At 40.3% G+C, this 27,749-nt stretch overlaps 1 protein-coding gene across 6 annotated transcripts; it reads right to left on the minus strand.

Annotated features, from left to right (window-relative positions):
- CD47 (CD47 molecule) lies at positions 1–27,667 on the minus strand. 6 transcript variants are annotated; one of them, XM_082043406.1, is made up of 12 exons: positions 27,516–27,667; positions 23,691–24,041; positions 22,288–22,335; positions 20,020–20,109; positions 16,714–16,815; positions 15,822–15,914; positions 15,175–15,270; positions 11,971–12,063; positions 10,475–10,506; positions 8,134–8,158; positions 7,451–7,478; positions 1–2,424 (listed from the first exon to the last, which is right to left on the minus strand). In XM_082043406.1, the coding sequence occupies exons 1-11, from the start codon at positions 27,559–27,561 to the stop codon at positions 7,453–7,455; spliced, it is 1,002 nt and encodes a 333-aa protein (XP_081899532.1). In that variant the 5' UTR covers positions 27,562–27,667; the 3' UTR covers positions 1–2,424; positions 7,451–7,452. The 6 variants fall into 6 exon arrangements, with proteins under 6 accessions (XP_081899532.1, XP_081899535.1, XP_081899531.1 ...); XM_082043409.1 differs by lacking the exon at positions 8,134–8,158; XM_082043405.1 differs by lacking the exon at positions 7,451–7,478.
- Between the last annotated feature and the right edge of the window lie 82 nt (positions 27,668–27,749).

The following is a 27,749-nucleotide window of genomic DNA, read 5'->3' on the forward strand; positions in this document are numbered from 1 at the left end:
TCTCACAAAAACAACTTAAAATGACTTTATTTTTTAAGTATATTAGCACACTATTTACAAAATTGTTTCATGTTTCATAAATAAAAACATTTTCTTGGGTAAAGATGATAGATTTATAGATATTTAAAATGTCTATATATTTATATATACACACACACACATACACACAACAAATGGAAGCATACAGTTATGAACAACTTTGGTTTCAAATTACTAGTGGGAACGGGCTGGGTGTACCAATGACTTTTTAAACTCCCGCTTTTAAACCTGTACCTACAAGAAATCTGGAGCAGAGCCCTTCACGCAGCAACGGGACGGTGGGTTTCTTCCAGGCCTGGGGGCAACTGATTCTGCAGCCTGTACATGGACACCGAGCTCCTCAGGTTTTGGCAACACCTTGTATCAGCTCAGCCTCATCCCATAGTGACACAAACGGGTTCTGCTGCAGTTAACTTAAAGCTATTATACATAATGGCTTCTATAAGGCAGAATAGGTCAACAGAATTCCAGTTGGTTTGCTTTTTATTCCTCAGCTGCTCAATTCTCAACTTGCCTGAGGCAATCACTAGCTATAAAGAGGGAGCCCTGCATGGTACATAATCAGGTAAATTCTAACACTGAATTGTTAGTGGAGATTAATCTCCCATCTTTTGGTAGAGATTGCTGTGATTATGGAAAAACCTGTATCAAAAGATTAATATTACGAGCTCAAATCTTCTATGAACACTCCCACTGATAAACTTGAAGGAATGAGAGTAAGTGTAAACCACATGTGCTGCTTGAATGTTTTTTTCACATGAATAACCCTCTTCACTGTGGCCAGTTCCACTGACTTTAGGGAGGGCTGGACCATGGGTTGCTTCAAGTGGTTCAATCCTGCAGCCCTAGCAAGAGGACAGTTAATTAAAGTAAATATTGTAAACTCAGATACCTCAATTTCATTTTGTTGAATTCTTGATGCAAGGTGTCTGCATCAAGACTTGGAGCTCAACATGCAGACTTGAATCTCTGCAACATGCACCCACAACATGGATATGAACATTAGTTTATAACATCCAACTCTGAGACTTGCAAATTACTCAGAATCTTTAAAAACATGGAATTTATTACATTACTGTTTAGCAATAGCTTTCCAAACAAAGTTTTGCTTTGTTAGAAGGAGAAAACCTCGTGTGACGTTGAAATAGATTACCTTAGTAAAAACAGGAGACAGTGACAAGATTTCTACAAAGTATACATAAAGTCCGAGAGAAGTCAACTATATTGGAACAACTCTCAAAACAGTTGTAAAATGTGGTAAAATCTCATGGAAAGTGCAAGTCCTAGAAAACTGATTTTTAACTGTACCACTTACATATATACAGAAACTGAGCCTCCTCACTTCTCATCAGCTCCCCCTACTTACTTTCTATTTTATGTATTTGTGACGCAATGAAGCATCACAAAGTTGGGAGAGAAATGAAATGGCTCCTTTTTTTCCCCATTTGGGAAAACAGATTTTAAAACTCTGTCAAAAACACACTTAAATAGGGCAACTCCTATTTTTATGAAGCATCTGTGACTTTTACAAATTCACCGAGTTAAGAAAGCCTGAAGTTGCTTCCAGTACCACACACTGCACAACATGAACACGCACAAGAACCACATTCAGCACAAAAATTACCAGCTGCTGGGTTCCATAATTCCAGTGCTGCATTAGGCTCCAACAGCTGAGCAGTTTTCTCATCAAAGAAGATGGAAGAGGCACCGAGAGCTCCCTCACTGGACTAAAATATCAGCCACCAGAGTGCACAAGACTACTGTGCAGAAAGAGGAATCCTACTGTTTTGTGGAATCAGGAGAACTCATTTAGTAACTTAAAGAGAGCTGGGGAGTAAATTCTGTACTTATGCAACTTTGTGTATAAGCATTCTATTTATTTTTTTTTTAATAAAAATTTTACTGAATGTCAGAAAAGATGTATTTGTACAATCTCTACTTCCTGCTTGTATCCTAGACACATGACCATACCTTACCCATGCACACAAATAAAGAAAACAATAGTCTAAATGGTATTGCAATCTTTGGGCTGAGCAGGCCCATTATCAAAGCAGTGACTAATGATAGTTTTTGAAAATAATACCACTAAGGATTACTGCAGGGAGACCTTGTAGTGGGCAAACAGTGCTTTTTATATTCTCACCCTCAACCATACAATATATACCATTACAAATGAAAATAAAGATCACATGTGGGCAAACACACATGTTCCTCGCTACAGCTGCTGTGACGATATATAAAATTACATCATTTATATCAAAAGCACTTTTGCCACACATGCAAAACAACTAGTTTCCTGAATTTCTTCTCTTTGAGTAGTGCATCTTCAAGGCCACGGTGTATCAACAGCGGTATACTTTTCACATGTCACATAACTCTTCACTTCTGGGAATAAGAAAGAAACAGAAAAGAAAAATATTGTTTGGGAAGAGCAGCAACGTTTTGTACTGACTACCCAAGTTACAGCTTAAAAAAAAATTTATATATATATATATTTTTTTTTTTTTAATTTCAATCTTTGAAAGCATGCTTAGCCCTCAAATCATGGAAAAGAGTGATACTAACAGCAAGTGATGTTTCAGCCTCTCCCCAACAGAAAAGTGAACACTGTCTTGGAGCTCTAACTAATGAACAGGAATAAGCCGCAGCAGCTCCCAGACTTGAGTGTCTCACCCGTCCTGTCTTTACCCACAGTCCTGGTCTATTTTCACATGTCATTGTGTAACTAGTGTGCTTCAGCATCTGACTAACTCTCCCTTCATTCTGTGTATGAACTTTCAAGGGAAGGTTAAGGTAGAAAGCAGGCAGAGCTCAAAAGGTTCCCGCCTCCAGCTCGCAAGTCAGAGCTTTTGCCTTTGATCTGTAAAACATTGTTATTTTTAGGATCCATTTTTCAGGGTAGAAAAAGCAGACAGACTTCTGATCCTACCCCAAAAGTCAAAATAAAGTGAATAATTAGTGATTTCTGTGCTTTTGGAAGCTCTACCTCAGCATTAGAAGAGGAGGCAGGGTTTTAAAAGCCCAAGTGAGACCCAAGAAGAAACAGTCAACTTACTTAAAACTGGATCTCCAAGCAAAACTCTACCTTGTTCTTCAGGAATATGTGGTAACTGTATTGATCCCATCTTTACCTCCCTTCTGGTCAGTGTTGAGTGCAAGAGACTGGCAAATACTGATATTTTTCCAGATCTCAAACCACTGCCTTGAAGAAGCCATAGCCACTTCTGAAGCAGGACCTACCTCCCACTCCTCCTACTTCTGATCATACTAACTGGTATCCATTGCATCAATGCAGTTGTCCTCTGTACTGCAAAAGTGCTTGGATTCCTATCGGTTTAGAAAATACTCCTATGGCATATTTGGATGAATCATGTAGTAGTCAGAAGTAACATAAACCTAGCAGTACATGGTATTTGTAAAGAAGCCTGTTTCAAAAATCAACTGATAATACCTTTTTCCAATTAGGGCTAACTAGTACCTCACTTATTGTCACATTGTCACTTCATGCCTTCTAGAAGTGGCATGATATTAAAATATTTCAAGTAAATTAAAAGATTTAGAGTGACCTTACTCTTTATCCTGACTAACAAAATGTTGTAATTTGATGCAGGAGTACTATGCAAAGGGTGTAGTGACACCTCACAACAAGTTTGCCCAGTCTCCCAAGAAGAAATGGAGCATCAACAAGTGCTCTTTTATCCTACTCCCACAAAAAGCAAGTACGGCCTTTGAATCAAAAAGAATCAGTAAAAGACTGTTCTCATTTTCAAACCTGAGCATCTAATCTAAAATATAAGCTCTTCATTGGAAGCAATCTGGCCTGGCAAACACTGTTACTCTCCTGATGGACACGAGCTGCAGGAACCAAGAATCTTCACAGACTTGGCCACCCACTTCAGGTACCAGTCTGAGAATTTCAGGCCAATTAATACAGTCCCTCCCATTTCATGGCTTAATATAAACTAGGACATATAGTCAGTGTTGCGGTCTTACAAAATCAAAAAAAAAAGCAACTACAATGTATTGAATATTGTCCAAGCATGGATGAGGAGCAAGTTGAGAGTCTATGGGTAAGAACTAAGGGGCAGGCTGGCAGGGGTGATACTGTTGTGGGTGTCTATTACAGGCCACCAGATCAGGGTGAGGAAGTTGACAAGGCCTTCTACAGGCAGCTGAGAGCAGCCTCACAATCACAGGCCCTGGTTGTCGTGGGGGATTTTAACTTCCCTGATGTTTGCTGGAACTCAGCCACCCAGACACAGTCCAGGAGGTTCCTCTAGTGCCTTGACAATAACTTTCTGATGCAAATGGTGGATGAGCCAACTAAGAGAGGAACGCTGCTGGATCTCATCCTCACTAACAAGGAGGGTCTGGTTGAAGCGGTAAAGGTTGAGGGCTGCCTTGGCTGCCATGACCATGAAATGGTGGAGTTCAGGATCTCACGTGGCAAGAACAGAATAGCAAGCAGAATCGCAACCCTGGACTTCAGCAAGGCAAACTTTGGCCTTTTCAGGCAATTGCTAGGGGAAATCCCATGGGCAAGGCTGCTTGAAGGTAAAGGGGCCCAACACAGTTGGTTAGTGTTCAGGGACTGCTTCTTCCAAGCTCAAGATCAGAGCATCCCAACACACAGGAAGTCAAGGAAGGGAGCCAGGAGACCTGCGTGGTTGAACAGGGAACTGCTGGGTAAGCTGAAGTGGAAGAGTAGAGTTTACAGATCATGGAAGTAGGGGCCGGCCACTTGGGGAGAATATAAGGCTGTTGTCAGAGGATGCAGGGAGGCAACTAGGAAAGCAAAGGCCTTCTTAGAATTAAACCTTGCGAGAGGGGTCAAGGACAACAGAAAGAGCTGCTTCAAATACATGACAGATTAACACTAGAGGCAATGTAGGCCCACTGATGAATGAGGTGGGTGCCCTGGTGACAGAAGATACAGAGAAGGCAGAGTTACTGAATGCCTTCTTTGTCTCTGTCTACTCTGTCAAAGGCTGTCCTGAGGAGCTCCATACTGCTGAGGCCCCAGAGGAAGTCAGGACAATGGAGGAGTTTGCCTCGGTTGATGAGGACTGGGTTAAGGACCAATTAGGCAATCTGGACACCCATAAATCCAAGGGTCCGGATGGGATGCACCCATGGGTGCTGAGGGAGCTGGCTGAGGTCATTGCTGAACCACTCTCCATCATCTTTGCTAAGTCTTGGGAAATGGGAGAGGTGCCTGAGGACTGGAGGAAAGCAAATGTCACTCCAGTCTTCAAAAAGGGCAAGAAGGAGGACCCCGGGTAATTATAGACCGGTCAGCCTCACCTCCATCCCTGGGAAAGTGATGGAACAACTTATCCTTGGTGCCATCTCAAGGCATATCAAGGATAAGAGGGTCATTAGGGGCAGTCAACATGGCTTCACCAAGGGGAAGTCATGCTTAACCAACCTCATAGCCTTTTATGAGGACATAACAAGATGGACAGATGATGGCAGGGTGGTGGATGTGGTCTACCTTGACTTCAGTAAAGCCTTTGACACAGTCTCCCACAGCATCCTTACAGCTAAGCTGAGGGAGTGTGGCCTGGATGATCAGTTAGTGAGGTGGACTGTGAACTGGCTGAAGAGAAGAAGCCAGAGAGTCGTGGTCAATGGGACAGAGTCTAGTTGGAGGCCTGTATCTAGTGGAGTGCCTCGAGGGTCAGTACTGGGACCAGTACTATTCAATATATTCATCAATTATTTGGATGAGGGAACAGAGTGTACTATCAGCAAGTTTGCTGATGACACCAAGCTGGGAGGAGTGGCTGACACGCCAGAAGGCTGTGCTGCCATCCAGTGAGACCTGGACAGGCTGGAGAGTTGGGCGGCGAAAAATTTAATGAAATATAACAAGGGCAAGTGTAGAGTCTTGCATCTGGGTAGGAACAACCCCAGGTTCCAGTATAAGTTGGGGAATGACCTATTAGAGAGCAGTGTAGGGGAAAGGGACCTGTGGGTCCTGGTGGACAGCAGGATGACCATGAGCCAGCACTGTGCCCTTGTGGCCAGGAAGGCCAATGGCATCCTGGGGTGTATTACAAGGGGGGTGGTTAGTAGGTCCAGAGAGGTTTTCCTTCCCTTCTGCTCTGCCCTGGTGAGACCACATCTGGAATATTGTGTCCAGTTCTCAGCCCCTCAGTTCAAGAAGGACAGGGAACTGCTGGCGCCATCCAGCACAGGGCAACAAGGGAGTGGAGCATCTCCCTTATGAGGAAAGGCTGAGGGAGCTGGGTCTCTTTAGCTTGGAGAAGAGGAGACTGAGGGGTGACCTTATTAATGTTTACAAATATATAAAGGGTGAGTGTCACAAGGATGGAGCCAGGCTCTTCTCGGTGACAACCAATGGTAGGACAAGGGTAATGGGTTCAAACTGGAACACAAGAGGTTCCACTTAAATTTGAGAAGAAACTTCTTCTCAGTGAGGGTGACAGAGCACTGGAACAGGCTGCCCAGGGGGTTGTGGAGTCTCCTTCTCTGGAGACATTCAAACCCCACCTGGACACATTCCTGTGTAGCCTCATCTGGGTGTTCCTGCTCCGGCAGGGGGATTGGACTAGATGATCTTTGGAGGTCCCTTCCAATCCCTAACATTCTGTGATTCTGTGATCCCAGCATGGAGGACACTTCAAACCAGAAGAAATCTTAAGTTAGGCCAGGACACTGTAACATACATCTTTGTCTACAGTATTTGGTAGATCTTTAAACATCAAGTGTAACCAAGGGGCAGAAGCCACAGTACACCTTTAGATCTTAAGGGTCAAAATTCAGGTTTGTAAAAAATAAGTTGAAGTTATTTAAACAGTTCTTAAATTTTATTAATATGTGTTTCAGTTCTGTTTGTTTGTAAACACTGCTGACACTAAAAAGCATTGAGTGAAATCTGACTGAAATATAAACAATTAACAAAATCCAGGGAATTTAAATGAAGGGGTAGAGAAAGTCTACTTTTAAACTACTACTCTGTGGATGTCCATGGGAGATCACCAATTAAATACAGAAAGAAGGCTTAGTTATATTAACAAAAAAACCCAAAGGAAACAAACAAAAAAGGCAAATACAACAACCCACCACCAAGGAAACAGTTAAAATACTACATAAGCATAAAGAAAGCATACAAACTATTTGACTTTCCACATTTGATCAGAAACATACTATTTAATAATTCTCTGTCTCACTGACTCATCCTCTTCACTGTTTAGGAATACAATGTATTATACAGAAAATATGTATTATTTCTTTTCAATGAAATATAATTGGAAAAAGAAAAGTTCCTGCACTGAAACCTGTCCTCCAACTTTCATCCTATTAGCACTGGATAACTCTAAACATCCAAATCCCCAAATACACATTGTTAACTAAAATAAATATATGGAGATACATTTGGACTTACCATCATTCTAACATCACTCCTTTTGCATCTTTAAAAGTAAGGCAAATGGATTAGTAATGTGCCAGTCAGCAAGAAATGCTTAATAACTAATATTCAGATTAATTCTAAAATCTGGGTTAGAGCTTGCTACTACTCAGCATGCCAATTAGTAAGCAGAATAGCAAAACAAAAAAATCCAGAGCCATCCCTTTCTCACCATACATTTCCCCATCTTAAATGCTACCGGAGCTTCCCAACAGCATGGTAGGATTGCCCCAACCCAAAGAAATATCAAAAGAACAGAGTGACAAGGATAGATTTTTGCTATAATCATGAGTATTCCACCAAGATAAATCCTCATGAAGAGGAATTAACATAAACTTTCAAGACCTGTGTCTCTTTTCCTCTTAAAAGTTGGACTTTTTGCAAAGCGAAGAGGGTAGATATAATATCCAGAGATATTAGTTTGTCCTAAAGCAGTAAATCAATGCCACAGGCTAGCAAGAACAGTAGCATAGAACAGGGGGTCTGGAGCTGCAGGCATAATTTCATCCAGAGATCAAACTCTTACTGACTCAAGAGTCACTCAAGTTGACATACCAATCTGCCATCTCAGTGCTGTTGTATTGAGAACTACAATTATTTCGTAACCTTTTGCCATAATTATTCTCTTAATTAGAAGATAAGCCTTGAATATCACCTACCATTTAGTGGTTCTTCTACAGCTTTCTGCAAAACATTTAAAAAATATACGTATGTATAAAAAGCCTTCATGTTTACTTTTGGCTCGCCACAGTTAAATTACTCTAATTGACATATACAGTAAGTAGTGATTCTACAAAAATGAAGAAAGCTGAACATTAATAAAATTAATGACTAGAGTTCTTAAAAAAAATAAATCAATCAATAACTGCATTCTCCAGACTATTTTTTCCCCACTGCAAATTTTTCCTTGGATGAAATACCTCTAGGTGGCAGCAAAAGGCATGCAGATACTACTTTTAAGCTCTGAAAGCTAACTGATTATTTCTGTGATTTGACCAACGGTTAGTAATAAAGCAGCATGACTGAAAAAAAAAACATAGTAGCCAAGCAATTAAGTGTAATCTCCTCAAAAGGGAATACACCGCAGTTGGGCATTTAGTCTGGTAGACAATAATCAGAAACAACACACACACAATCTACAGAAACATAAAAAAATAAATCAGTAACTGGTTAAGATGGTACCTTTTCTCCCTCAGACTAAAGAAAATATCAAGCCTTGTTTTGTAAGCGTGCCCCAGTGTCAAAATTAAGTACTTCGCCAAGATTAAGTTTTTCATAGTCTTTAGATTACACAGAATCAAAGTGTATTTTCAAAATTACTTCATGCCTATTTACAGCCTCAATATATGCTGAACAGCCCTTGATAGAAACAAGCAACATGTTAACATGCTTGATTTTCCACTAGGTCTTCCCAGCACTTCCATAAGTTCATGGGCACCTGCATTCCTCTGTATCTGACCCTCCACTAACTGCAGCTGAAAAAAAATGTATATTTAGTGGATGAGATTTCCAATGACATCTAAATTTTTTTAATTTCTTTTTATTTCACTCCTGTTGCCAATTCAGAGAGTAATATGGTGTTCACTACTACAGAACTGTGTGGCTATTTCTGTATTTGTCAAATCATTGCTGGAGTGTAAAACCACCTTGTGAAGAGAACAGGTCATAAAGAGAACAGAGTTCCACAAAGGATGTTATTTAGCATCCTGGTTTCCATTTCAAAGCTTATTTTCAACCAAAAGCTACGTGACAAAAAAAATCTCCTCTTCCCCCGTTTGCTTCCATTCTGGAAGTAAACATGAGCATGTTAGATGAAGACTGCATTTTCAAAGAAGTATATATGCAATACACTTTTCAGCTCATTTTCAGAATATAATGAACTTTGTGAACCTCTTTTTCTTTTTTTTTTTTTAAACTCTGGGCACTTAAATTCCTTCCATAACTAAGAGGCCAATTCTCTGAAATACTATTCCTTAAAATGAAAATGGATGAGAAAAAGCAAAGGAAAAAAGAAGAAAATCTCTTGCCCTAACTGTGGTCAGCTCTCCTGCCCCACTGTTAGAAACCACCCTTCTTCAACAACTGGGTCTCAGGCTGTAGACTGAAGAGGAGACCTGGAAACTGTGTCTCACACAACAGCTGCCGGTCAAGAAATGGGATGACTTAGTATTTCCCATGCTCCCCTCCTGTAAGGAAATGTTACTTGTATTTTACAGTTGTGCCTCTTCACTTGTTTCTGCAAATCTCCAGGAATCAGGCAGTTTGCATTCATGGATCACAAGAAAGCACTACATAAGCCTATGAAAATCACTGTTTTAGGAATGATTACTCTAGAATTTAAAAAAAAATGACTGAAAAGTGTTCTTTAAAAAAAAACAAAAAACAAAGTGCTTTTCCATTTGTTCTGTGTGACCTAAAGACAGACACCCTGCTTTCAGATCATCTCATCAAATTAAGGAGCATTATAGGAAAACAGGAAAAGAAAAAAAAGATCAAAGCTATAGCATCCATGTAGCTGTGAATTCAAGGGAATATCAAAAGGTTCTGGTGTAAAAGACCATAGGGAAAAAAAAGCACCTAAGTCTTTGTTATAAGCCACCTAGGTAACAAAGAAAAAAAGAAAAGGTATTTTGCACTCAATGAAAAAGAATTTTAATTAAGGTGGACAAAAGGTCTTTATAATCCATGTGAAAAAGCGCTTTGTAAAAGAATAAACTTCCCTTCCCATCCACCACCTTTGTGTGACAGCCCTTGAAACTCCATCTGGGCACAACAGTCAGAGTAGTGCTTGGGTAAGGGTGGCAATTACAGTACTAGAGACACACTCAATAGGGACAATGAAGACCACCAACTCACTCAACATTAGACATCTGTTACACAGCCAGAACTTATGCTTGCTACCAACCTGGTCTGAATTCGAACTAGTGAAGAAAGGTTCAGTATCTCACTACAATCCCCTGAGCCATCTAGTCACCCCAAATTTATTAATTTTAAGCTTACCCCTGGACGAGGATGATCTTTCATTCTGGAACCTAAAATAATTAAAAAAAAAAAAAAAAGTGACCAGGCAGATGAACAGATGTCATGACCAACTGAATAAAAATATCTACTGATAAAATTTGGAACAGAGTAGCAAAACACAAAATTTAAGCTTCCCCTGTCCAAAACTACTGAATATTAATATGATGATCTGTAAAGTCTTAAAGCCTCTAAGCGCTCCCCTGTTTCAGAACTGAATAATCCTGTTACGTACAGTCTGTGAATTGTTTCACTCATGCATTCAGCTCAAAAAATGAATTGTGCTATGCACTATTCTTTGTGCTTGTTTTGGTGTGCTAGAATCTACCCCAACAATCACATTTGACTTCTTCAGACAGCATAATCAAACTACAAACTCAATATTTATACAGACCATTAGCACACAGCATCGAAACCATACATACAAGGGCCCAAAGTCAGTAAAATTACTTTTATCATTAAAAGGCTTGCTTCACCTCTGTCACATTTTTTACTCATCTTCATCTATCTCAGATATCAAATATTAAAAGCCTTCTGCCTTAATTTCATCTTGAATGGAAATTGTCCCTGTCTCGGGGTCTATTATTTCTGACCATGCCCACACGTGGTGTGCAGGTACTAAACCTCAAGACTTCCTAGTTCAGTGCAGACTGGTGGGACACACGTCAGCTCAAGTCTGGAAGCAACATACCCTCAATCACATGGTTCTGCATCCAAACCAACAAGCTGTTTAAAGGACCTTCACACACAGCTTGAAACAAATAAAGTCACTCTGCTTTCACACCCAAGCTGTAAAGTCCACATAACATTATGCTGTGGCGTGCCAGCATTGCAATCACATGGCATTGCTATGGTTCTTTTTCTTAATTAGCAGGCCTGACTGGCTTTTATACCTTTAAATCTCTCATTTTTTTGAGATCTGAACAAACCAGTTTCTGAAACAAAGTTTAAAACTAAGCATAAGATAAAATAAGATTCACTAAAATTAAAGGTGTGCATTCAAATCACTCTTATTTTAACCTGCCTCTAACCAATAGAGATGACTAGGCAGATTTTGATTCTTTAAATTCGTATTTTGATAAGCTTTTGTCTGCACCATCCTATAACCCACTCTAGAGAATCCCCGAAATCCTTTTGCGCTCTTTGTTCTAAATTTCAGCTAGACAACTGTGTAAATGCAGAGCTTCAACAGCAACATCCATCCACAGCTGAAACATTCTTAAGAAGCCTGTCCGTGTTATCTCAAGACAGTTTATGATGATAAGCTGTAAATTTCTGTACTCAAGATTTCCCACAGGCTCTATGAAACAAAGCCAATATATAGACAACTTTTCAGTATTTTTTAAAGCTATGTAATTGTGAAATCACACCTTATGTTCAAATAAGCCATGTCTACCTTTGAAAAGTACAATAAACTGCTCTTCTGCATACTTAAGTATTAAAAAAATATATAACGTGGAACATTAGGTGCTACTTACCTGTAATAAACACGTAAGCCAGACTAAACAAATTTGCACTAGCCATAATAGCTAAGCCAGCAATCACAACAGACCCATGTAGCGGAGGACAAGCTGTTAAAACACAATAAAAGGAGCTGTAACACCTGATACAAGTAAAACCAAAAACTTTTGAGATATAGCTGTATACTAAAAGAAATTAATCATGTTTGTTTTTATCAGGCTTATTTCTCTTTCAAAGCTACCCCAGAACTACTTCTGCATCTTTTTCTGTGTATATTCTTTAACGACAGAGGCATTTACTGATTTATCCTGCTTAGCTGTACTATTCTACTGTAGTTTAGCTACTCTACTGTCATTCACTGCAACTAAGAACATTCTTCCATTAATTGTTTTTTAAACCTAAACTTACATTTTCAATCCCAATTGTTTGAAGAGCAATTGCATTAAATTACAGAATACTGATAAAACAGGGTAAAAAAAAAAGGTAAAAAGGGAGAAGATCATGCAGGTAGCTCTGGGTCAAATTCATCACACCTAAACGAAATTCTCTGTGTTTACAGAGATATCACAGAGCAGGATCTAGCTTTATTTGGTTTACAGTAATTCACTTTTGAAATTCACCCAGAGAGAAGCCACTGGGTTAAGATAGTTAACACCAGTGTCTTCAGTATGGTCTAACCAATCAACCGTAGAGGATGATTAACTTTTTTATTTTCTGATGTAGAAAAGCAACTGGATGCAAATGATTAAGAAGAATAATTAGAGCAAGTGAGGAGCCAATTTGGAGAAGATCTAATGCATTCATTTCCTCCCACCACCCCAGTTTTCCTTTTAGAACTCTTTTTTCCTCCATTAATATATGTAGGGATCTGGCATGGAGAAGGAAGGGAAGCTAGCCATAGTTCACCACACTAATTTCTTGTTCTCTGATCCTTGTTTCCAGGGACCGGAAACCATCACACCTACCTGTGAGCTCAACCTATGATGAGCTATTTCTACTGCCACTTAAGGGTCACTGAGCTAACTTTCCAGAGATACAGGTAACATGGATGGCCAGGCCCAAAGAGTTGTTGTGGTGAATGGAGCCAAACCCAGCTGGTGGCTGGTCACGAGTGGTGTTCCCCAGGGCTCAGTACGGGGGACAGTTCTGTTTAATCTCTTTATCAATGATCTGGATGAGGGGATTGAGTGCACCCTGAGTAAGTTTGCAGATGACACCAAGCTGGGTGGGAGTGTTGATCTGCTCCACACAGAGGGATCTGGACCAGCTGGATCACTGGCCTGAGGCCAACTGTATGAGGTTTAACAAGGCCAAGTGCCAGGTCCTGCACTTGGGTCACAACAACCCCAAGCAGCACTACAGGCTCAGGGAAGAGTGGTTGGGAAGCTGCCTGGCAGAGAGGGATCTGGGGGTGTTGATTGACAGTGGCTGAATGTGAGCCAGCAGTGTGCCCAGGTGGCCAAAAAGGCCAACAGCATCCTGGCTTGTAACAGGAATAGCGTGGCCAGCAGGACTAGAGAAGTGATTGTGCTCCTGTACTCAGCACTGGTGAGGCTGCACCTTGAATCTTGTGTTCAGTTTTGGGCCCTTCACTACAAGAAAGACACTGAGGTGCTGGAGAGAGTGCAGAGAAGGGCAATGAAGCTGGTGAGGGGTCTGGAGCACAAGTCTGATGAGGAGCAGCTGAGGGAACTGGGGCTGTTTAGCCTGGAGAAAAGGAGGCTGAGGGGAGACCTTATCGTTGTCTATAACTACCTGAAAGGAGGTTGTAGCATGGAGGGGGTTTGTCTCTTCTCCCAAGTAACAAGTGATAGGACAAGAGGAAATGGCCTCCAGTTGCGCCAGGAAAGGTTTAGATTGGATATTAGGAAAAAATTCTTCCCCGCAAGGGTTGTCAGGCATTGTAACAGGCTGCCCAGGGAAATGGTGGAGTCACCAACCCTGGAGGTGTTTAAATGGCATTTAGAAAAGGTTCTGAGGGACATGGTTTAGTGCTAGTTAGGTTAGGTTATGGTTGGACTCAATGATCCTGAGGGTCTCTTTCAACTGAAATGATTCTGTGATTCTATGACCTGTGAAAAGGTCACCCTGAAAAACTAGGGAGATTTTCCATTTGAGAGCAAAATAAAAACATCTTCCATTTTGGATTATTCTAGAGGATTAATGCTTTACTGGAAATCTCCCATCAGTTTATTTTACATTTACATTTGACAACACTTAAGGCATCCCTTATAAATATTTCCCATAAATACAAAACAATAAGAAAAAAACTCAAATCACAACTCCACTGAAAGGTCTATCATTTCACCCAGATCAGACAAACCTCTAGAAACCACTTCCAAGAGAAATAGTTTTTCTTCAATCCCCAACCAAATGAACAATTGAAATGAAGAAGGTCTCCAGGAAACAGTAAGTCAGGGGTGTAAAGTGCTTCAAACGAACACGAGTATGTATCCTACTACACAATATACTGACAAGGATGCCTAGTCCTGAATTCACCCTTTTCTCTGCTGTGGGGTTCTTTAGTGGGGCAGGGAGAGGGGATGGCAGGCAGGGAAAAAAGGGAGGGTTAGAGGCAGGTACCACTGTGTAGTGTGTTTAGTTAGTGTTACTTTACAACAGTGAGTGTTTTCCAGTCCCGGAATAGAACGCTGGCCACGACCAGATTTAAAGCAGTCCAAGAATGCTTCCAAGATTACTGCGTTTGCCTTCTTAAGCTGTTTCAATGGTATTTATTTCCCAGCAACTCAGTTTTCAGTTGCATACAAGTGGAGATTAACAAGGAATTTCTGATTTGTTCATTAAACATGAGAGAATTGTTATGACTCTAGTTCAGCTTCTAAATACCCTAGGCCTCACTAAGTATAACAGAAATAAAGGTCAACATTGATTTTAGGCGACTCTTCAGGGCACTAACTGTTGCAAAATTAAAACAATTAACTTTACTCTTTTTTTTTTTTTTTTTTTTAAAGCAACTGCTCATAGAATGCAGTCATGCTGGATACAGCCATGCTAATGAAACTGATACATGTAATGCTGCCTTTGGGCTATTTTTCTTTCACCAGATAAAAGAGCATTAACACAGTAGTCCTCAAGTACATTCACAGTCGTTACTTGCTAATACTCAATGTAGTGAAGCCACTTCCACAGCATTTTAGTGTTAAAATAAACAAATATCAGGTAGAGACAAAAGTAAAAAGACATTTTCACAAATTGCTTACCTGAGACACACAATGCAAAACCAACCACAGCAGTTATGTAACCAACAATTTGAAAAAATATCAGAACAAATGCTGTTGGGGGTAGGCTATCCAAAACTGGGAAAGAAAGACAGAAAAACAGAATTGTAAGTTTTAGAGTTTAGCTAAAGAGATACAAAAGGTAGGTCATTCACATAAAGCTAGCAATCAGATTGTCCCAAATTCCAAGCTCAGCCAACCAGTGTGATAACAAAACTCACAAGTCACTCAGAGCTCTTCTATGTATACACACATACATATAAAAATATATGCATATATAAATAAAATTATAAATAAACCCTAAGTAGAAAAAATGAAACACACACATTCTGACAGTTAGCTATTCGTCACAGTCAGAAGATACAGGAAGGAAGAGCAGGAACCACTTGGATATCCTACCCTAAATCTCATTTTTTCAAGCAGATAACTTATACTTCTTCCCTGAAGCAACTTATCCAAACATACACAGGTTAAACATTTTGTTTTGAGACACTCGGAAGGTCAGGAATCTAGGACTCTTCTGTAGCATCTACTTACAAAAATGAAAACAGTATGTAGCTTATATGGGGGAAAGAAGCTCAGTTCTTCTATCAGTACGTTCTTGAGGCAGTGAATAAATAAATACTCACCAATTTTAAACAAAAAGTATTGAAGCGGTACCGCAATCATAGCAGGGACTACAATTAGGCCAAGACCAGCTTGATTCTGTGCAGTATAGCCATCTGCAAACGTTCGTATGGAAATTAGTAAAACAGAAATCCTTTATTGGAATAAAGCACAAGGCAACAAAAGTAAATCATTAGTACTACCAATTTTTTAGGGTCCAGAAAAAAAATCCCACATCACGCATTTACCTATATTACAATCCCATACAGTTTACAATGACTGGGCCCAGCCCATGCAACATGATATAGACTTTTTCCATCCCTTCTTCCAGCGGCTTGATGTTTTAGTGGCTTTTAAAAGTATTACAAACTTATAAATCAAGCTATCTATTTCCTACATATCTGCAAGAGAGGTTCAGGTTACTATTATCCACATATCTACTTATTCTGACATTTCCTAGGGATCTTGCCTGCACTCCATCCCCTACTCACAAGGATTTCGCATACATGACAAGTACTTGTTAAAACGGCAATAAACACAACAAGCAAAGCAGCTTTCTGGAGTAATACACAGCTTTCAGTGACTAAAGACTTGTCTCCCCTAGATCAGAAGAAACCAGTGAATTATTGAAGGACAAAGGAAGCTCACCAGAAGTCACTCCCTAGCCCTTTATATTCACCCAAGGCAGCAGGACAGAAAACAGAAAAACACGTGGAGTCTGTACCTCCTCATGATCATTTCAGGGCCTGATAACTGCAATGCTGTTTCTGTTGTATTTCTTAACTTTTTTTTCTTTTTTTCTTTTAAAATTAGGAGACGGCAATTAATAGGTGGTACAAACTTCCACACTACTGCAGGCAAGAGATTCATTTGTGCTTTTCCCTTAAACTAGGCAGGCAATTTTAATACACTTACCTTGGGCAAAAAGAACAGTGCCTACAACAGCAGCAACTATGAAGATGACACCTGCTACAATAATTCCCGTTTTCTTCTGAGATTCAATTTCGTATTTTAATGCTTAAAGATAAAACAAAGAGACAGAGAGGAGAATAATCAGACATACAGATTCTCTCACTAAAATACATAGATTTTATGACTAGGACTGATGTCCTAAAGAAACGAACTGCTAAAAAAACCCAAACAAACAAACAACAAAAACTCTACATATTACCAAGGCTTTATTTGTTTCCATTGTTAATATGGCTTACTCAAATAAATGAAACCTGGCATTGGTGTTCTAGTCAAATTCTTAATTCCACTTTCTAATTCAGGTGCTATGTTATCAAAATAACTCTGGGACATGGTACAGGTTAATTCCAGTAGACGTACTACTGACATTTAAATAAGAGATTTGGAAATTCCAGGTTTAATTCTCCTCCCCACGACATTGTGTGAGCTCAGATGTATCACCTCCATCCCCAAGGCAACAGGGTGATGTTTCCATCTCACCAAAATGCTTTGAGGATGAGTAGATATGGGATAACCTACACGTTCAGATGCCACAGACAAGACTAATTTTCAGTAAAATTGCACTGCTAAATAGCTGCCATCTCATGAATGGTTGATTCCAGTGGAAGGTTTCAAAGCAGCAGCACTTTAGTAGTCTTTGAAAAAGAAAGAACAGTACAAATAAAACACCACAATAAGCCATGCTTGGTTTTGTTTTATACACTGCTAAAACTAAGACACAAAAAAGGCAGTTCATGCTCCAAGCTTGAAAACTAATGGACAAACAATCTTGATATATGTTGAAATTGGTAACCACAAACAGGGAACAAACAAATACCGTAATTTCAAAAAGAAAAACAAGGAGCGCATACAGAATTAACATCCTGTTTACATGCATTGTGTTAGCACAAAAAACATACCACAAGAATACAGTAAATATTCTAGAGGGTATGTATGACAACATTTTTAATAGTATCTTATCTATGGAAGGATTACAGAATACTCTCTCTTGTAATTAAAATGTTATCTTTCATTATATTCACATTGCCTAATACAACAGGATCCCAGTCATACTTTCAAGTACTACCATCATTTAAACCAAAAACTTATTTGGAATAGGAGTCATAGTAAAACTTCCTGCATACTTGTACTGGAAATTTTTCATATTATAAATATGCTAAATATGGAAAGCAAGACACAAAGGCAAAAATAAGTAGTGGATAGACTATACTTGAATCCTAAAAGCCAATCCTATAAGCTAAAAAAACCCCAATACTCTACCTCAAATCGACTGAAAAAAAACAGCCAACCAAACAAAAAAAACAACAACAAGCCCATCATGCAACAACAAAGCCCCCCACAAAACACAAAACCAAGAAAACATATATTCTCAAGTGTTACACAGAAAAATCCAAGCCCAGTTTAACAAACTATTTAAAAGTACACTATAGCATTGTTGGATTCACAGGTTAACTAAACCAGTGCAAATTAAAGGAAGAAAAAAACCAAACAACAAACAAAAACACACAACAACAACACACAACAAAAAGAAACAGGAAGTACACCCACATTTATTAAGTCAGAGGTAGCATGATTACTTTTCCCTACAGAGGTCACAGATCTCACAATAAAGTGTAGAGATGCAAAAAAATCCAAGCAGGCTTAACCTACTCCTGTGAAATGACAGTGTTTCTCCATGGATGTATCCATCTTATTTCAGGACAATTATTACTTTCTTATCAAAACATTAAAAATGTTAAAGTTCTGCTACGAATGGGAAGCAATGACAATTCCTTAACATAGCAGAGACTCCTAAACCATTATAAACAATAATGAAAATCAAGAATCTAAGACTATGGAAATAAAATAATTAAAATATATATATATTAGTTTTCAGCCTCTGACCATGGATAGACCTTTGAAGAGTCACATACCACTTTCAGAGGTTCATAAAATGGTAATAAAGAAAATTGTATCTAGATGGCTGTATATGATTACTATAAATCACTGAGTGTGATTTCTTTCCATTACTTATGGACTCAACCCTAAGTACAAAATTTTTATTTTTTAGAAGTCTACAAATTGAAAAAGGCTGAAAAAAACTGCAAGACTGATGTAACAAATGGCACTGCAAGGAACCATCTGAAAGATGAGGACATAAAGCACGCTCTACTTGCATAGATGGTGGACACCAGTGTATAAAGAACATCTAAGGATGTCTGACACTGGTGAATGTATTGCCTCTAAAAACATTCAACAAAATTATTGATGTTGGTGTTAAATTATAACTTGGCCAGTGCTAAAAGACTAATGAACAGTTTTCCATCAAGAAAAGAGCACCGTCCTTCTATAATATAGATTTTTTTGACCATAAAATGAAACATGTTTTGGTTCCTAATGATTCAATAATGTCATGGTAAACTGACGGTAAAGAGCTTCCTTGTTCTAACCAATGACAGCAGACATTATCAAATATCCCCTACAAAAATTACACACATGCAAAAGAGCTCATAGTTTGCAACAGTACTGGCAGTAGAAACATCACCACATGGCAGACTAGCTCTAAACACAGACACTTTAGGCTGTGTGTCAGACCTAAGAGGACATACAGCTGCTAAAAATCTTAAGCCCAGAAAGCAACTTCTCGCCCTCAAGCAAACAAAGCGGACCGGCCCACATCCCACTGCTTAGGGCTCAGGCACCTACAACAGAGTGCCGGTGTCCACACAGCGTAACTGTGGCACCACGTGGCACCTTGAAGCCCCAAAACATGCTTCTTTTTGATGCGGTCACATTTTCAGTCCAAAGACCCCAAACTCTGCGAACGCTCTGGCAGACTAGCGTTTTTGTAGCTTGATGCCAAAAACGTATGTTAAATGTCCTGAAAGGATCACTGAAAAGGAAATGGAAGATCATACAGTGCAAAAGGGTGTAGCTTAGTGCGCTCTTATTGACCAAACCTGTAAGTAACAGTGCTTACTAGGAACTACCTTGAGAACTGTATATGAGTTGACTCTCTTGTGGTGTCGTCAGCTGATTCATACCAAAAGCAACTCCAGAAACGAGCGTAAGTGACATAGCATGGAGGATCAGAAGAGGATTCCAGAGCAAACCAAATGCCACGTTATTTGACAAGCAGACGTACCACCTCTCCGTGGATTATCTGGATCAATTCTATGTGAGCACCACCTTCCATCTTACACAGATGCCTTTACACACGCAAGTGATTTTAGAACAAATCAACAATCGCAAAGAATTAGAGTCAATACTTACCAATAAAACTGAACTGAGTCGAACAGAAAATAATAACTAATAACAGCAACACTATGATGATAGCACTTTCCACTAGAAGAAACCATGGTCCTAGAGAATAAAAAAAGAAAAATGGTAGGAAGAAAACAAAACCTCAGGTTATTAGCTTTACATTTACTGCTCCTTTTAGGCTATGCTCTAGATTGCTCAACCCTGTATGTAATAGTTAGCATTAAGAGTGATAACAGGCTACGAAAGCTATGACTTCTACCTATGTGATTTTCACTCTGATCTTGTGTGCCACAGTCTTTTTTTTAGTATTTCTAGTTACCCTAAAATTTTCCAAACTGGAGGTCTCAGCTTCCACTGCAGCAGAGGATATGTTTATGCTATTGTCTGGCAGTACAAGCTGGTTAGCTTGTGGCACTACAAACAGCATGGCAGATCAGAAAATCAGTGCATTTAAGCTAAGCAGGGAAGATATGAAAAGTCCAATTTGATGCTCCTCCAGCTATTCTATTCTGCCTTCAACTGCTGTAATTCCTGAAGAAATCCAGAGGTGTAATAAGGAATACAGCAGGTAACCTAAGTGAGATGGAAGCACTGCTTTGTTAACTTTAGAAATCACACATTTTTTTCCTTTAGGTCTTTCCACCCTCCTCCATTTAGCCTTTTTTCCCCTGCATCTTGGATGCCTTAGGCAGTTCAGTCACTCGTGCTGTAAGACTGTGTAAGCCACCTTCCAACATGAAATTCTGAAAACATCTCCACTGAACTAGAAAATGTAGTTGATTCTTGCATTTCAGCTCATAACTTCATTTAGACTCACTCAGTGGAATCCAAAGTCTCCATTTCTTACATTATACTTGCCGCCATTCCTCTGCCTGCACCGTTGCTTCCAAAGACATTTCCAACCTTCAGTTTAGATGCATATTCCTTGCACTTACCCTCCATATTTAAAAGTTGTATCTGCAGCTCCGGAAACATGCAATTAAGTACCAACACCTCATAACTTTCAGAGCCAAGTGAATACCTTGAGTTTTAAAATCACAAATTCCCCCCTTCCCCTTCCTCTCCTCCCAGAAGGGTTCACAGAAGAAGACATTGTGGTTACATATAAACATAAGACAATCACAAAATATATTAAAGATAGAGAAATGGAGGAATATCTCCCAACTTCCTCATCACCAAAAGAATCCAAATTTAACAAATTGTTTAAAGGAAGGCTTTTTGCTTCATTTGCATTTTCAAAAAAGCAACTAAAATTGCATAGTAATTTCAATCCACAGTTGCCATTCTCTACATAAGCCAAATCCTACAGGCAAATCCCAGCGATGCTGTTCGATGCAACTGCGAATTATCAATGAACTGAAAGTATCTGCAAGCAGAGACTCTAAAGCAGTTTCACATCCTCTGCCATGTTTCCAGATGACACCAGCAGGTGCTACAAACTCAAAAAAAGCAGCCATGAAGCCTAGTATCTGCCAGGACTTCAGCATGCAACATGGAACCACATATGGTCCAGTCTTAGAGTCTAAAGCAGTTACTGTATGGAAATGCTTGCAATACTGCTGGAACATGCAACATGCAAGTAAGAGAAACAGGTGAACACATTTTCCTGGTAATACATTTCCCTTACTCTGGTGCTTCATAGCAATAAATTCCTGACAAAAAGTATTCTTTTGAGAACCAATATAAGGAAGTCAGTTCCAAACTAACAAGAGAGACTTCTGGACATTGGGGGTGGGAGAGGGTGAGGAGAAGAGCGGAGAGAGGAAAGGGAAAAAGGGAGAAAAGAGGGAAGGGGACTTCACAGTCATTCTCTGTGAAAATAAGTGATCAGGAAAGAGTGTGCCCAAAGACAAGGGGACTAACATAAAAGTCTTGCTCACTCTGCTACCCACTTCCCATGTGAATCCAGGAATGATGTAAAGCGAGATGGAGAACAGTTGGCTCTAATAAGACTATCTTTGTAAAAGCATCAGTTGGAACATATTAGTAGTGACAGCATGAATTCATCGCTCAGAAATGACAGAGAGAAGTCTAGTACAGGATTTCCATTATTCACTAACTCTTTTCAAAACTCACTTGCTACCCTTTCTTCTATTACCTTATACCTTTAGAATACTGAGGAACAAACAACAAGAAAGTATGCAGAAGAATTTAAAGAAAGAATGAGCAACTGTTTTACCTTCAAGCTAAACCCTCAAACAAAAGACTAAGTTTGACATTTTCTAGCATATACTGTCAAACCTAATGTGACCTCGCAACTATAAATTCTTCACCAACCACATATATCCTTCGGTGTTGGAGTATCTTCCTCGTCGCAACTGACAACTAGAAAATGAAATTAGAAAAATTACACCAGTTTCCTGCTTTGTAGTCTTTTCATCACTTTAAAAATTCTAAATACAGAAAGTAAAAACAAAGCAATAAAACTTGTAAATGGGACTTGATTCTACTATATCCTTAAGCTTTGTTTGCTCTTCTAAAGCTTAACACTGAATAGCAAAACCAGTCTAAAAATGTTAAGTGAGGAAGATGTTACAAGAAAAGGAAGAAAGCTGCCTATACTTCTTCCGCTGGTTTTGCAGTGTTCTAAGAACCAAACGATTCTGTAGCACCCTCACTCTTTCAGTGGCTGTGCCCCTCCCAATCCATTTCAGGATCACATTTGTTTTGCAGTATATAGGGGTAACTCGATAATTAAATAGAACTGTGAATTACACAGATGTTGCAGCAGGACACAAATAACATCTATCTGAGCTTCACAAATACTTCAGCGACAAATGCAAAAACTAAGAGCAAAACCATCCTAGGGAAAATTTACAGTCCACACATAAGACTCCAAAGGCTATGCATTTATTCAGTGCTTCTGAGAAACCTTCCAGAAGTGAGCAGCAAGTCTCCTGTGCAGAACCAATAAACAGTACACACATAGGTTCAGTGAAAATACTAGACAGACTGCACATGTACAGCAGATCCCATTATTCAACAGGTGAGGTGCCAAAGCACATGGGCTGCATCTGACAAGATACAGTAAAATGGCTCACTAAATGAGACATGAATCACTTAGTCACCATTATTTTAGTTCAACATAGTCTTCTGAAGATGACACTTAATGCTAGACAACCATAACAAGTTACCACCTAGTAGAAGCATTTTCAACGTCACCAGAAAACTGCCCACCTTCAGATCAAGTCTTAGAGCTCTTGTAAATAATTTGTTTGTTCTATCTCTAATTTTTCCAGCACAACTAAAAATTGCAAGATGCAATTTTTCAAAGAAGACATCTCTGCAGCCACTGTGATGGATATACACATCTCAGTATTACAAGGACATTAGGAATATGTTTCAGTATGCAATGCAAGAACATGAAGGTGCTGAAAATATCACTGACTATACAATCTAAAAGATGTGGGAAAGCATGGATTTTACCATATTACACAAGTGATCTTCAGACACTATTACAGACTGAAAAAATGTGTTCAGATCTTTCCCACAGAAGCATTCACCTATAACTTAATCCAAAATAACTCATATTGGCATTTAAGTTAGAAAGCCCGGATGCTGCATTTTTTGTGTTTTCAATTTCAAGTAATACATTGTCATATTCACTATTTTTCTCTTTCCTGTAAGATTTTGCTTTTTTTCTCTCCCAACAGGTTCTAAAACAATGGCAGGCAACTCACCTGAGCTGTGTCTAAGTTCGACTCTTGTTTCTCCTTCTCTGTTTGATTCTGTTACTTCACAACTGTAATTGCCAACACTTGCCTCTGCACTGATAAGCGTTAGAGAGGCAATACCCTTGGGTAAATCCTCCTGAGACGTTAGGTTAGCTGATGGGACCGTTTCATCTCTCAAAAACGCCTGTTTTGCTCCATCAAAAGAAAAAATTATTTTTCCTTGTTTTTTCCACGTAACAAACATGACTTTTATATTGTTCTCCTTTAGATTATTCACGTAGCAAGGTAAAGTGACAGTTCTATTACAGTCAGTTCTTTCAACAACATCTGGTCCGCTAAACGTCAACTGGGCAGAACCTATAAAGGAAAAAGAAAACTGACACATTCAGAATTATTTCTTAATATACAAGTCAAGAAAGCAAAACACACTACAACAGCTGACTTGGAAAAACAAAACAAACTCTCCTGGAAAACCACAAAAAGACAACCATGCTTTAAGGGAGTAACAAAAGAAGAAAAAAAGGCATTATTATAATTCTACCACAAACCCTATACACAGACTTAGCCACTCTCACATCCATTTAATGTATAGATACCACAAACTATCATAATTTTTTTTTTAAGTAATAAAACTTTGAGCTGCCACTTACATGGACACTTCTCCTAAAATGCCATACAGAGATATACCGCATTAAGGCCTGGTTTCTACAAAGCATACATATAATATAATCACATGTTTTCCCACTGATGTTCAAAATTTTGCTGCTGATCACACAGGCACCTATAAAAGGAGGTCCAGGTATCATCTCCAAACAAGTATCCTTTACAGTTTGTAAAGGACATGGAAAGAATAAAAACTACTTTTACACTTCTGAAAGAAGGCAGGCAGGGCAGCTTAGCCAGCATAACTTTGTCATTTGTTCCTTCTCATCACTGAAGGTGGAGCCAAATGCCCATAGGTTAAGATAGTTTCTTGCAAATCCTCTCTTTTCCTTTTTCGATGAAGGAGGTGCACACAAAATAGCATACATTAAATATGATTATTACTTACTTAGCATTTGAGTGTACACACAATAGAATCGAAAATGGAGAATTAGTAACAACAAATGCCCTGTATTATAAGCCCTTGTGATTAATGCTACTAACAACAGAATTCAATGCAGGGAACAAAAAATCACCACCACACAGAATTATGTTACCACTGCTGGTTTTTACCATTTCTCTCCCATAGCGCACCACAGTTCTAAAATAGCAGTACTGACTGAACCTTGTTTCAAGAAAGACCTAAATCCTATGTCGAGATTTCATCTGAAATGAAGACCCGTCCACCAGTTCCCGAGAATACCAAAAATCAGTATTTAAATTACATCAGGAACCAGAAGAAAGAGATTAAACTAACTTGACTGCAAAATACGACAGCTTTGAATCCCACATTTTCTATATTTTTCCTTGTTTGTGTGAAATTGTAACTTAGTTTAATAGCTGTCCTAATGGTCATTGCTCATTAAGTCCCAGTAACATTACTTGTTCAAAATGTTTGACTATATCCACCTGATAAAACCAAATATTGGAAAAGATAAGTACTGTAAAACAAGACCACAACCCCTAATACCGTAAGCACACAGACGTGCAAATCGCAGTAGCTCCAGTGACTGCAGAGGAACTACTGGCATTCACATGTTTAAACCAGCTCAGAATTGCAATATGATTCAAGTCAATGAGGGGAAAGGGAAGAGACAAAAAAAAAAAAAAAAAAGAAGAAGAAAAAAGAAAAATCAGTTAAGCGTTGTGCCACAATTTGCAGTAGCTCAATTTTTTCCAAGTAACAGTCTCAGGTCAAACTTAAAAAGCACTGATCCTTGAAACATTGCTTTAATATTCTCACACAAGTCACTGTATTACTATTGAATATCAAAAGCTAAATATGCATTACGCATGACAGCACTCAACAATGAAGGAAGAATTATTCCCCATTTTACTCATTGTGTTGCATTTTTAAGCTGTACCTCAAAAAATAAAAGTAACAAAAGCAGAACAAAGGGAAACTGTACCCAAATCCCAAACTATACACTAATGAAAAATAAATGCCCACAATTAGAAGCTGTAGTGCTTCAGTTTTTCTTCCTGAAATAAGTTTCCCTTCTGTTTTACTTTAACACTACCTCGAAAAGGTTTCTGAGTTTGGGGTGTTGGGCTTTGGGGTTTTTATTTTTCTCCTTTAGAGCTAGCACACATACACTTCTTAGGAAGAATTTATCCTCTGCTGACTCCATCACTGAGAAAGGTTATCTGCAAATAAAGGAAGCAACTACACTTCCAAGTATTTACCAAAGCAAAGAAATTAAAACAAATGGATCACGACTTCCTCATGAGTATAAGCAGAGAATGGCAGGGAGCTGCAAATTCCTGACTGCACTGGTTTGCTGTTGTTTAGAATATGAGAGCTGGCATATTTTGCCTGAGGCCAATTAAGAAGTACTCATGTGAACTGCTCCACCAGCAGAGTGCTGGAGAAATAGGAGCAGGCTGCAGATATGCACCAACAGAAGCACGCAAACAAATATTTACAGGTCTTGCCCTCTGCAAATCTGACCACTTTAGTAGAAGAGGTTCCGTGGCTTCTGTCTCACTAAAGGGACTACGATCTTAAAGGTATCCCATAAAGGTGACAATTTTAGAACCTTAAAATAAGCAGCTGGCGGGGGTGTGCTTCTGAAGAATATGCAGTTGTGAAGCTGCCACAGAAAGGTTGTTTCAAATTATATATGCAGTGCAAATTCAGAAATACTGCACACTAGGTCAAAACTGGCTAAGCTCGGCATTTGCATCTGACAGACACCTGCATTTCTCACTGGCTACAAAACATGCCAGGGCACTCAGCATTTAAGCTGCAGGAACTCAGACAGGAATTTAAATACTAGCTTTAAACATGCAGGTTTGGATGTGCTGCTTATGGACAGCAGAACTACCTAGCATTTGCACCACAGTGAAAAGGTAATTTTTTAAACTCTCCCACCGGGTTTTTTCTTGGCGCGCAAAAGAGTAACAAGTTAGATTGCGAGATCTCACTTACACACAATGACACCCAAACATTTTTGAGATCAGGAAATGTCGCCAACCCTAGACCCAGTACAGCAGACGACCAGTTTGATCATCATTTCTTCAAGAAAGCACATGAAGCTACGTTGCCCAAACGCTACCAGACGCGGGAAGACAAAGAGCTTTGGCGGCTGGTCACGGCGTCCCTCCTCTCCCCCGCAACTTTTGCAAAAATCAGCCCATGCCCGGGCAGGGTGCGGGACCCAGACAGGCGCCGGACCGGAGGAACGCCCCCCGCAGCGGATGGCGAGCGGCAGCTACGCAGATCGCAGTCCCACACACGCCCGCTGCTCGGCGGCCGCCGGTGACAGAGCCGGGAGCTCCGGCCAGGGGCACTGCGAGCCTCCGCGCCGCGCGGAGGGAGCGGCACTCCCCCCGCAACCGCGGCCGCAGGGCGGGCGGGGGCCGCTCCGCTTCGCTCGCCCCGCGGGACCGGCCGCCTCACGTCAACGTGTCCCCCGCTGCCAAGGCGACACCCGCTCCTCCCTTTCCCGCCCCCCCACCGCTGCGCGGGCCAGGGAAGGCGGCTCTGCCCTCCTTCCCTCACAGCCGCACACCCTCCCTCGCTCCCCGGCGCCTCGCCGCGGATACTTCCGCGGCTGGCGGGGCGCCCGCACCGGAGCTCCGTTGGAGGCGGGGGCGGACGGGACGTGTCTCGGGCCCGGCTACCGCGACCCCAGCCGCAGGGGAGGGGACGACGAGGGAGGGAGAAAGAAGGCGGCGAGAACTCACCGGCGCCCACGGCGCTGAGCAACACCCAAGCAGCCAACAGCCACATGGCGGAGCGGCCAGGCAGCCCGGCGGCCTCAGGAGCTGGTCGCCGCAGCGAGCGGGCGGGCGGGCGCTGCCGCGCAGGGGGCGGGGCGGGGAGAGGCGCTCGGGGGAGGAGGGGGCGTCCTCCCGCCGCTGATTGGCTGCGGCTGCCGTCGCGCGGAGGGTGGGCGACGTGCGCGCCTACTCCCCGCC

The sequence above is a fragment of the Streptopelia decaocto genome (assembly GCF_964273445.1).
Source record: "Streptopelia decaocto genome assembly, chromosome: 1".
Taxonomy (NCBI): Eukaryota; Metazoa; Chordata; class Aves; order Columbiformes; family Columbidae; genus Streptopelia; species Streptopelia decaocto.

Coding starts and splice junctions, on each gene's coding strand:
- CD47 (XM_082043405.1), bottom strand. CDS start 27,561: ATGTGGCTGTTGGCTGCTTGGGTGTTGCTCAGCGCCGTGGGCGCCG. Junction 22,336..23,690: donor CGAACTTAGACACAGCTCAG/GTGAGTTGCCTG, acceptor TTCATTTTCTAG/TTGTCAGTTGCGACGAGGAA. Junction 15,915..16,713: donor CACTGTTCTTTTTGCCCAAG/GTAAGTGTATTA, acceptor GAACGTTTGCAG/ATGGCTATACTGCACAGAAT.